This window comes from Rissa tridactyla, chromosome 4 (genome assembly GCF_028500815.1).
Source record: "Rissa tridactyla isolate bRisTri1 chromosome 4, bRisTri1.patW.cur.20221130, whole genome shotgun sequence".
Classification (NCBI taxonomy): domain Eukaryota; kingdom Metazoa; phylum Chordata; class Aves; order Charadriiformes; family Laridae; genus Rissa; species Rissa tridactyla.
In genome coordinates, this window is record NC_071469.1 from 76,850,213 (window position 1) to 76,862,265 (window position 12,053).

At 36.1% G+C, this 12,053-nt stretch overlaps 1 protein-coding gene across 6 annotated transcripts in view; it reads right to left on the reverse strand.

Moving 5' to 3' along the window:
- Positions 1 to 12,053, reverse strand: part of FTO (FTO alpha-ketoglutarate dependent dioxygenase) — a 249,992-nt gene that overhangs the window by 181,284 nt on the left and 56,655 nt on the right. For 4 of the 6 annotated variants that reach the window (XM_054198315.1, XM_054198311.1, XM_054198310.1 and 1 more), the window contains one exon: positions 7,853 to 7,996. The exons of the other annotated variants lie outside the window; for them this stretch is intronic. In XM_054198315.1, coding sequence (XP_054054290.1) covers positions 7,853 to 7,996 — 144 coding nt within the window. The remainder of the gene's footprint in view (positions 1 to 7,852; positions 7,997 to 12,053) is intronic. 6 annotated transcript variants of the gene reach the window in all.

Consider the following 12,053-nt stretch of genomic DNA (forward strand, 5'->3'; position numbering starts at 1 on the left):
AGGTCTTAAAAGATTACAGTAAAGATCTGCTTTTCTTTTTCTTCTAAAAATATATTAATTGAAAAGAAAAAGCACTCTTAAATTGGCCATTGTCCATTTGGCAGCAAAAGCTTTTATTCACATACAGAATACTACATCCAGATTACTATTTTGGTTTTCGAGTGAAACCAAAACTGTTACCTTCCTTAGGCACCCATGTCAAAACTACCATAGCACTCTGGTGGTTTTAGGTAAAATACAATACATACAGAGCTAACATCAGTTTCATGTGATACAACACTGATCAATAAGGCTTGGAAAACCAAAACACAGCCTCTCCAGTATTATGCATCACATAAAACGCATGGATATATGTTATGGTTTCAGCTAGGATAAAGTTATCTTCCTTGCTAGCAGCTGGTACAGTGCTATGATTGGGGATGAGAATGGTGTTGATAGCGCACCAGTGGTTTTGGTTGGTGCTAAGCTCTCAAGGCCTTTTCTGCTCCTCGCACTGTCCCACCAGTGAGTAGGCTGGCGGGCACGAGATCTTGGAGGAGACACAGCCAGGAAAGCCGACCCCAGCTGACCAAAGGGCTCTTCCATGCCTTGTGCCATCATGCTCAGGACATGAAGCTGGGGAAGAAGGAGGAAAGGGGGAAAGTTCAGAGTTAATGTGTTTGTCTTCCCAAGTAACTGTTACGCATGACGGAGCCTGGCTTTCCTGAAGGTGGCTGAACACCTGCCTGCCAATGGGAAGTAGTGAATGAATTCCTTGTTTTGCTTTGCTTGCATTTGCAGCTTTCAGTCTACCTATTAAATTGTCTTTATCTCAACCCACCAGTTTTTCCTCACTTTTACTCTTCTGATTCTCTCCCACATCCCAACCAGGGGCAGTGAGCAAGCGGCTGCATGGTTCTAGCTGCCAGCTGGAGTTGAACCATGACAACATAAAAGCAGGAATATACCTATCAGTCCTGCTTTGGCAAACCGCATGCAGGCAGGTTATTTGTCAGACAGTTCTGAATTTGTAGTGAGGTAAGTAAGAGCCAACATCGTGCCTCTTCTGCATGAAACAGTTGGGCCTTACGTTGCCACAAATTCAGGACAGCCGTGGCAGGGACATCTCATTTCAGTATCTATTACAAAACCAAAACCCCGCAAAACTTATGTAAACTGTGCAACGCATATGAGAAGTCACTTTTTATTTTAAATCACTATCAACACCAACTTAGTCATGTATTTAGTACAGTTTGAAGAACTGTCACACAATCCCTTCCTCCTTCTTCAAACAGTCTTGCTTTCCATATGGATGCTTACAAGATGCATATGCCAATTAACTAACTGCTAGTTAAGAAAGAAGCTTTGAGAATTGGACTACAATTTTCTGCTTACATGACTGTTCTTCTCCCAAAGCTTTCCCGCGTCTATGAAAAATGCTGTCAGTTGCACAGACTATTTTTCTAAAGTCTGGTCAGGCTTTTTGCTTGCTTGTTAATTTTAAACCACAACCAGTAACGCAAATTTAAAACAGTAATTGTAGAAAACAATCAAGAAAAACAACTGAAATCCAATACATGCCAAAGGGTTGTCCTGACCAAAGAGAATCTTCTCAACCAAAGCCTAATCACACATATTAAAGCTATTCATATTTACCTGTATTAACAGGATACCATTGTGCCACCAGACACTGCACAAATGTGGATGATGACCTGCACTTCAGGCAGCATAATGCCTAAATCAGTTCCCCCAAACTACCGAATATTGTAAAGGGCTTGTTTGCGTTCAAAGGAACACAACTTGGTTGGTAACGGACACTTGGTGTTTGAAAAAATAACTCGAAAAAATAACTTCATTTTTCTGCATGAGGTGGAGCACCTAAGAAACAATAAGACTACTTCCTGCATACGCGTATATGGCAAAACCTGTATTTCTTTTAAATGGATTGTTTTATTCTTGTATTCCTACTACTTTCTGCCTGCCACTTCCCAATGAATCATCTGCCACCTTACGGACAGATCCTATTATAGGGCTACTATAGCTGAGGCAAGATTTATTAAAAGAAATTAATCACATGTATGATTGTGTACAGGTGGCCAAAGCACCTTTGAAAACAAAGGTATCAACGTGAAGTCTGTTTGAATAATTTGGAGGTCAAATTTTGACTTTACAGATGAAGTACTAAGAAGTCGTAAGAATGTTTAGCAGATGATCTGATTAGTTGCAAATGCACACAACTATTTGACACAGAATCTCCAGCTACAGAAACTTCAGATAACACACCTTGTGTAAAACACAGTTACAAAATGGAGTTTTTATTTAATACAAATCCCTATTCCTCACACCTGCAGGAAAAAGAAAATAAAAAAAACTACAAAACCCAAACAATACAAAACCGTCTAAGGTACTTGGTGCTTTAATACATTTATCCATGCAAGGCCTCTGTAAAGTTGCTAACTGACAGAGAAAAACCTAAGGGTAAGGAAAGGTCAAGGGACTTGCCAAAGTTTGAGTGGAAATTCTGTGAGAGAAGCAGGCTTAACAGCTCCTAAAACCAATGCTATTGTTTTAACTCCTGAGCACCCTTCTATTATCAGATGCAGAGTATTATTCACTATGTGGATCCCCTTATCAGACAAGCTTCTCGGTGATTTTCCTGCTATTTAAAGACAGCAGATACATTTTGGAATTCATATGCTGCATATCCTATTTTAAATTGTGGGAGCAAGTTCATGTCATAGGTCTCTCTGTCCCTCCCCTGACCAAGACTTCTGCCACCCCGTTCTTTTCTCAGACACAGCCCTCTCAGCACAGAATCTCAGCACGGTCCTCTCCGCTGCTTGAAACTACTGCCAGTTCCTCTGTCTTCTCTCTGATGCTGTTCTTCTCAGTCCCTGTTCCTGCTCTGTCCCTGCCTCACTGCATGCTTTCTTCTAGACAGCTGAATTACCTGGGCACCAACAGGAGAAACACTGAAAGCCCCGTGCTTGTATATATAGCCTTTGTCAAAAGAAGAGTCTAAAGGATATGTATATTATACACACTTAACTGACGGATGTATACATAAGTAATTCCACTACTTACCTAATTATCAGAGCACTAGTGAGGTGAGGAGCAGAAGCACCCAGAGAGAAACAATGACTGTACAGCCATGTCACTATAGACTATTAAGACATAACAAATGCAAGGTAGAAAGGAAGGAAATTAACTAGCCAGTCCTCACTGAAAGGAATAGGGACTAAAGGCCCCAAATTTATTACTTCTAGGTAAAGTACTTCCCAGGAAAACACAAACCACAATGGAAAATGCTCTTGGAATTAGCAACAGGGTTTTATATCACATTTTCTATCTTCCTGAACTTTTTAGAGAGTTGTCTTTTTGTCATCTATTTCATCAAGCAAATAGAAGGTACAGTGGGGTTTAAAGCACTGGCAAAAAGCTTTGATATTCTAAACACCACAAGTGTCTACAAACAAAAGTGAAACGGACATGGGCCATTAGTTTTCCTAACTACCATAAACAAATAAAGAATTTTCTTTTTAACCATATTACAGTGCAATTTTCAAAAGCACTAAAATGCTTTTCCACCATTTACAATTCTACTTGTATCCAACTGCACACAATGCTTCAACAGGAGAAAACCTAACCAAACTAATCTTACTGGAGGTATGTCAACAAAATGCACCAGGAAGATATGCCTCCTTCCCCAAGAAATTATGGGTCAATGGAAAATTACCTTCATAACAGAAAGCTAGAGGGATGATCTGTCCCTAATTGAGAAATATTTTTAGTTTTTAAACAAGAAAAGTGTGCACAAACAAAACACAGAATAAATTAAAAGACCAAACTAAAAAAAAAAAAAAGATGTCTGGGATTTGCCAGACTTCATGATCAAAGTATCAAAGTTTGGTAACAACAAACACGTTTCTGGGGTTTGAAGTCTTGATAATCAAGGAATATAGCATTTAGATTAAATGTGGACTCAAGAAAAAACAAAAGGGTTAAAAAGCTCCAACACATTCAAGATGCTAGAGAGCAAAGAGGGTTCAAGTTAGTTTGTGGAAATAGAAGCAGATTAAATATCTAGAAATAGTTTAATGAGCCACTATATACATGTGGAAGTGTTTCCATTAAATAGTTATCTTTAACCACAAGCCAGCCTCTGCAATGTGTGCACCCTACTTCTGGTTGGTTAGGAAAATAATTTTTTGATGCTTCTTGAACTATAATTTGCTGGGGGTGGGGAGGGGTATAAGATTCCAAGTTCATCTTCATGCTGTTTTAAAACCCTAACCTTCAAGTAAGAGCTTGATCTATGGGAAACAGCTGCAGAAAAGTAAATCTCCCTTTGAAAAAGTCCAGAATGTATTTTTGTTAAGTATGTTTTGAAGTCATGGTAGGAAAATTAGAGAAAATTGTAAATCTGCTTGCAAATCTGGTCGTGTCTAACTCAAAGATTAGGGGAAAGATTCCAATTTAATAGTAAGACCATGACAAGCCTAGTTAAGCATGCTCTAGGACAGAGCAGATGGGGCCCTTTGCTCACCTCCACGCGTTTTGGATTTATTGCACGCACCCAACACGTTTCATATTAGACACTCCTTGACTGTGTACTTGAGACAGCAGGGTTCAGTATGCACTTCCTCTGCAGACCAATATATTATTCTAAATTGAGCTAAAGTGTTTCCGTTTCATGAGTGATATAAAGTTCAAATTTGAGTTTTTAGGCAGCAGATTTGCAGTCATTCACCAGATCTTTTCTCCTTCATAGTAGGAAAAGTAAGCCTTAAGAAAAAAAAATAAAAATCTGTCTTTCTGAAAGTAATTTTGGATTTTGTTGGGTTTTCTTTAAACAAAATACATTTATATTATTGTAATAGCTTACTTGAAGGATGGATTTGATCACTGCATTTTTAGTACTAACATACATTTAAATTATGGCTTATGATTTCATCTGAAGAGGACTGCTGAGAATGCAGGAGTACATTTATATTTTAAGACTGCATTTTAACAAAGTTCTACCAGAATAACAAAACCATTTTGTAGAGCTGATGAAGGGAGGAATATAAACATTACTAAATGTCTACTACAAACGCTAAAAAACACCCCCAATCTTTTTGTTACTTTGATATATCCATTGGTCAGGATTTACAAGTTACTATAATTGCACATTACTATTAGAAATATCAAATCACCACAATTTCTTGTCTAAAATTTGTGTGGATAATACTAGGAAATAGTTGGGGTGTTACATGTAAAGGAACTGATAGAACCGGACTTTTTAATTGTAAGCAACATCCTGAATTTGACATTTCAGTATTTCACAATGTTCATATAAAGCAGTAAGCACTACTCCATTTCCACAACTGGAAGAACAGACTTGCAGAGTTGTTCAGTTTTTTGCTAGAGCTCGACAAGTCAATGGTAGTCAGAAAGAGTACAAAGTCCTACCAATAGGTCCCTGTACATCAATAGCTCCTACTAGCTGCAGTACTCTAATGCCTTTTTTTTTTTTCCTAGATGCCTCGCATACTGCTGCCACTGCTTTTAAAATGATGCCAGGAAGAAGATTCTGCTTACTGACATGAAGCTCTGGAACGTACGATGCATAAAGACACAAGATAAATGAATGTAAAATTGGCCTCTTTATTACCAAGTTACTTTTTATACAACGTTTTCATATTTTATCTTCTAGATGGCATCCTCAAGATGCCTCCTCTTAAAATTCAGTTTAAAAAATCTGAACAGTAAAAAAAAAAATACAGGAAACTGCACACATCTACTTAATTGACTTTTACTTCAAGTGAAAGTGATAAAGGCAGCTCTGCTGTACATAAAAACCCAATAAAAGGGCCAGTTTGAAAATACTCTCTCACACTGTATAACATTATAAATTTTTTTTTAAGTAATTGAGAAAAAATATAAAGGCTATGGAAATGCAGAAAAGATTATCAAACACCTGGCCTACAGAGCTCAAATCTGTTGCTCTTCACAAAGTATTAATAAGAAAGTGATTTACACATTGTCTTCAAAAGAATGTTTAATATATCCTTTGTTTCCATCTAAACACGATCATGATGTTATGTGTTAAATAAACTAACTTTCTGACCCACCCTTCATATAGCATCCCTGATAATATTTTAGTTACTGTTTATAAATTCCATTGGGGAATAAAAATTGTCCTTCTGATTTTGTAACTCAGTCAACTACACTCTACAGTATTTTACAATAAAAATACTGAAGTTAGACCCCTTCTTTTATTACTTCCCTTCTGAATCTGTTGCCCAGCAAAGCTGTGTATGCACAAACTTTCCAGTCAGGAAGGATTAGATAAGAAGCTTACTTCATACACAAGCTGCTATTGCACAAAAATGGATTAGTAATTCCCTTTCTAGGAATGTTTAGCTGCCACTTAAACTCCCTTTTCATATAAAAAAAAGTCTCAGGTTCCCTCCAGGCTGCTACTCTATATCTTCACAAATACAGAAAAGGGAGGCACATCCACACCTCTGTGCCAAAGGATCTCAAATCTTAACACTTTATCTGTTCATATCTGAACACGCTTAAGAGCCCAGGCAGTCCAGCTCGTTTACACATGATACCTCACCGATGACAGCATGCAGTATTTGATGAGGTAAATAAGAACAGGGACTGCTATATGTTTTTTTTTTTTAAGATTGCCCACAAATGTATTGTTTGTAGTAAGTAAACTGTTTTCATATTTGTTGGAAGACGAAAGTGAAAGGTAACAGTGAAAAGACTGTTCAGTCCAATAAGTCGGCAGCGCGACAGGTCATTCTAGGGGTGTTCCATGGTGTCTACCGTCCAAGTCACAAACACATAAACAGGGAACACAGCAAGCGCTCCCACTCTTCAAAGACGACGTCTGTCAAGGTCACTGAACAGGCAAATATGGTCATGTCAGAAATGTTGTTGGTGTTTTGAGTTGTGTGATTTATAACTAAATATGTTTAAACAAAAATGATAACTAAGAGAAACACAAGCCAAAAGAGAAAGCAACAGATTTTGTGTCAACAAACCTTAGCCACAGTTCTTGCTTCTTTCTTTCAATGGGAAAACCTTAGTGTGTGAGCTCAGCTGCTCAAGTAAATGAACTCAATTTAATTTTCTTTTTTTAATCCTCTACACTTGAGACATTGAGACTCACTCTTGGAGTATGACAGCTTTGTTCATTATGATCTTAGTATAATGCCACTACTAGAATATAGTACATTTGAATATACACATGGAAAAGCGTAGCAGGAAGACAGATGTCATGCCTAAAATTGGTGACAAATAAAACAAATCTACAGATTGGTACAGCAGTTGACACTTCAAGAACGATGGTACCAAAAAAACTTTAAGACTGCTACAGTCACAGTTTACATATTATGTGACCAGTCTATAAGTCAGACCCAAGAAGAGGAATTATTTTGGTTGAGCGTAACAGACACAGGTGCTCACAGTTACTCAGTAAAACTGCATTAAGAATAGAAAGAGGGATACGCATCTACAAATACAATGATGGGACAGACACAGCTCAACTTCTCACAAGATCTGGGGAAATTCTGCTTATGGCCAGAATCCTGACTGGGACTAGCAATTATGACTGCACAACAGACAGAAAAGGCTCAAAAAGAATATTTTCCTCTTTTAGCTGTGAGGTGAAAGCAACATTAGGGAAAAAAGTCCCCCATAATACACTGGAAGCAGGCAAGGTAGGAGGAATTTATTATATACTCTAGCCAGATCTTAGGTCTTTCTAAATAAGTAAAGTCCTAACTGAAAGTAAGTTATGGTAATTTATATTAAAATAAGTGTCATTTTCTCTCTTTTCAACAGAAAGTTCATCATCTTAGCCCTTGAAAATTACCAAGCATCAAGTAGAAGTCTCCTTGGTGAAGTGGTATTGCTAATCCAGGGGTCTCTATGTCCCATGCAACCTTCAAGCCTACATGCCAAACAGCTGGATCTCGTCCCTTCAGTTTTTGTTCATTACTTTCTTCCGCAGCTGAACCTTTAAAGAGAGGGAGGAAAAAACACCACAAAGATGACAGACAAGGTGAGAACCATAAAATACAAAATCTGGTCTAACAATAGAGACTTAATGATAACCCACATTGGTACAACCTTAATAGGCTTAAGTTTTCTATAATCTACATTTGGTATAATCCCCATCTCCAAATTCAGTACATAATAGGTAAAAAAAGCCATATGAGATCAAGAATTTTTTGCAACCAGCTTTACCAAGATGAAAACTTCACGTTAAGTACAAAGTAAAGGCGAATTAAGGCAAAACCTGTAACGGACTCAAGTTTTTCTGAAGTTCTCAAGTAAACGTATGGGAATTTTAGTTAATCTTCACTCATTTTATTATTTTTTTTTTACACTACTAAAACTATAAGCATAGAAGATAAAAAGAAAAATATGCAGCAACACTGATATAAAAATAGATAACTTCCAAAAGAATTTCAAATCATAAACTGCCAAAGCATTTTATGAACAATTTCACTTTTTTACATACTTGCAATTTCACCAAATCATAAACCAAGGCAAAGTAAGGTGAAATAACAGGCACGAAACACAATCTAGACAAAGTTGACTGAATCTTGGAATCGTATCTGTCACTCTTTTCTCAAAATTATTAGTCAAACATGCTAGATAACATGCGCAAGAGCCAACAAAGCTTCAATACATTTGTCACAACATTTTTCTTATCATTAAGCAACATGAATGTGTTGAGCTCGGGGAAAAAATAATCCACTGCATAGAAATAGTATTTAGAGCTTAATCCCTCAGAACTATTTTCATAAGCTTACTTCACTGCAGTATAAATTGAAAGATACAGTCAGCATTTATAACAAGGTATTTGGGAGCTATGGTATAACAGTTTTATGGCTAAAGTAACAGAGCATTTTGACAGAGGGAGGATGAAGTTTTAATAAGCAGTTGGCACAGAACAGCAGTGAACGGTTAGAAATCACCAACTACGTAGCACGCCTCATTACTGCTTATAACATCAGTAAATGCGTGTGTCCACTTCACTGTCCATTTCAAGTGTGCTTTCATCTAATAATTTTTAAAACTTTTGTCTTCATTTAATTCCAGAATGAAAATACTAAAGTAAACTTATAACTCTTATTATAATATGCACACATAAAAAGTGACCTTGAACTCACATTTTCAAAAATATTCAAGTCATCCATCTGACATGGTTACTGCAATGTTTGTTTAGTTGGGAGCAGCCTTTAAGGATTAATAAATTGACTTAATTTCCTATGTCAATTAAATATTGCCTAAATTCAGAAAGCAAGAGAGCCAAAATCTTTTAAAAAGCCAATCTAAAGTTCTTAGTTAAAACTCCTACTGTAAATTCAGTCCCCATATTCCCTCCCTCCCCTGCTGCAGTTCCCATCCAGCTGAAGCTTTGGCTCAGGAGCAGCTCTAGGCCTTTCTATCAAGGAGCACACAAATGAGAAAACAAGAGCTAGCAAATACTCAGAAAAATCAATACTAAAGTCTTCAAGGGGCTTTCATATTTTCTGCCCTGTTCAGATAAATCGTAACTTAATTTAAGAAAAATGTTTTCTGAAAACTGCAAATAGGATGGCTTTCAAGGCATTTTTAATGCAATACATCATGGATATTATAAAAAGAGGTAACCTTTCTGGGTTAACTCTCTCTGCTATGCTGCTTTCCCATTCACTTTGGCAGCAGCACTGTTCACAATATGGCACCAATAAAATATAGAACTACAATCAGAGACAGCAATTTCAATCAAAGTTTCCCGGGGTCTCCTCATAAATCCAGCACCTTTGGAATGTGCTCGTTAAAATGACTTATTTTTTGCAGTTTGATAAATTTTTTATTGCTTAAGTACAGAGTTCAAATGTAGCTCACAGTCTCCTTTTCTCTACAGTCTCAATTATTGCACCTTATAATTATCAGCAGCAATTGAAACTGATTGCTCCTACCATGTTATTTTGGTAACAAATGGAAGCAAGCTGCTACTAGCTTTTAAATGCAAGCTATTCTGAAAGTGAGCGAAAGAAAAAAAAAAGACACCTTGTCATTTGTGGTATATCTCTAGGTAGCACTGACAAACTTTTACATAAGAAGATGTTATTAAATTCTGTATATCACACCTCAAGCATGACTGAATGCTGTATATTCATTGATATAATTACAGTTCCCATTTAAGTGAAAACATTTGGATGCATCTAAACCATAGGTATTTGAGAGTAAATCATGTGGACCATGCACATACACCGCACCTTAAGAACATGTATTTATTTTGAAGTAGACCATACAGAAATTGTCAAATGTATAATACTTAATGGAAATATAATAAAACTACCTGCAAATATGAATTCTCTTCATTAAAGATTTATAGAATTTGACCTGCAAGAACCCTTTACACTTGCATCCCAAATGAAATGGTGCAACCAGGTAACAAGCTTACCACAACATAACAACACCACCTCATCAAACCTGTAATTAAGGTAGAACCATGAAAGAGAGAATGTAGCTGCAGAAAATTGGCCATAACATTATGCTTCCAACCAAACAGCTCAAATTTCAGAGATGTTCCAGCTCTAAGACCCGATCTTATCAGATTAGGTTCAGAACAACATGAAACTTGTTTTCCTGGATCTAGTTTGGTTACTGATCCACAGTACAGAAAGTAGAAGTAGCCTTGAAAGATTTCTTTGCTATCAGCACCAAAATCTTGAAGAGTCTGAGAGTTTTTTGGCACTCAAACTCTAAATGTTCTCAAGTCAAATTATAATGCCAAACCATATCCTAAATGTACTACTCTTAAATCAAATGTGATTTCTTAGACAATGGAATCACTGCCAACACATTGCTAAAAACTACCAGAACTGTAAACATCTACTTCGTCATTAAATCCAACTGACCGCTGTTCTACAGATACAAAAAAAGAATTCCTTTTTTTTTTTTTTTTACAGATTGATTTTTCAAGTTTAAAAGAATTTGAGTACGTGTTCAGTGGTTAATTAAATATACACATTATTGGCTTCAATAGCAATTTATTATGTTATATGCAAAAAGTGAAAGAAGCAGGCCATGCTTTGCTTTTCAGCTGCTGGTGGGAAAGAATAAGTATCTACCCAGAGATATTCTTCTGACTTATTTCTGAAAAGCCATAGCATAAGAGGTTAATTAAACTGTACTAACACTTCGAACTTTTGCTTGCAACTGGCATTCATAAAAACAATAAATGGAAGATTTGCCAACATTGTTCTTATCAATTCACATTTGGAATACCATGTCCAAATATATCAAGAACAAAAGCAACAAAATAAGAACAAAGAATATTCTGTCATCCCTTCATTCTTGAAGGGGAGACTTTATTTGATCAAATCAGTGAGAGCATGGCTAAAAAAAAAAAAAACACAAAAGAAAAAAAACAAAATACCATAGCAGTTTTAATTCAAGTTATGATTTCTTTTTAGAAAACAGGGATTCAGATCTATTATTATAAGAGTAATCAGATCATTAAAAATTTATGATTCTCTCAGAAAATAATTCCAACTGGGCAGAATCTACAAGTTGCAGATGTGACCATTTAACTCACATATTCATTTCTTAAGTAGTCATATATATTTTTCTACATAACATTTCTATTCTTTCAACAAGCAATATTTCTACTACATTACTGGCATTACAAACCATTTAATGTAATTATTCTCACCCTGTACAAATGTCTACTTTTATCTGTCAAGCAGTATATAAAGAGGATTATTGGTCAATTACAAATTTAGATTGACTTCGATTCTGAACAACTTTTGTAGCTTCAGGATTATTTTTTTTTTTAACCTAGTGAAGAAACATACATCTGTAGTGCATCTCAATTATTTTTATTTCCAATTACTGTAGAAATTAAATAGCAGTCATTAGGTTTAGTGCTAGAATATCACTTCTAACATCACAGTGTGAAAAATACAAATAGCATTTTACAAAAGAAAGAAGCATAAAAGCTCCTTCAAAATCAGTCATTACTGCAACTTTAAGTTTGTTAAACTTTCAACATTACCTTGTTAGCGAACAGA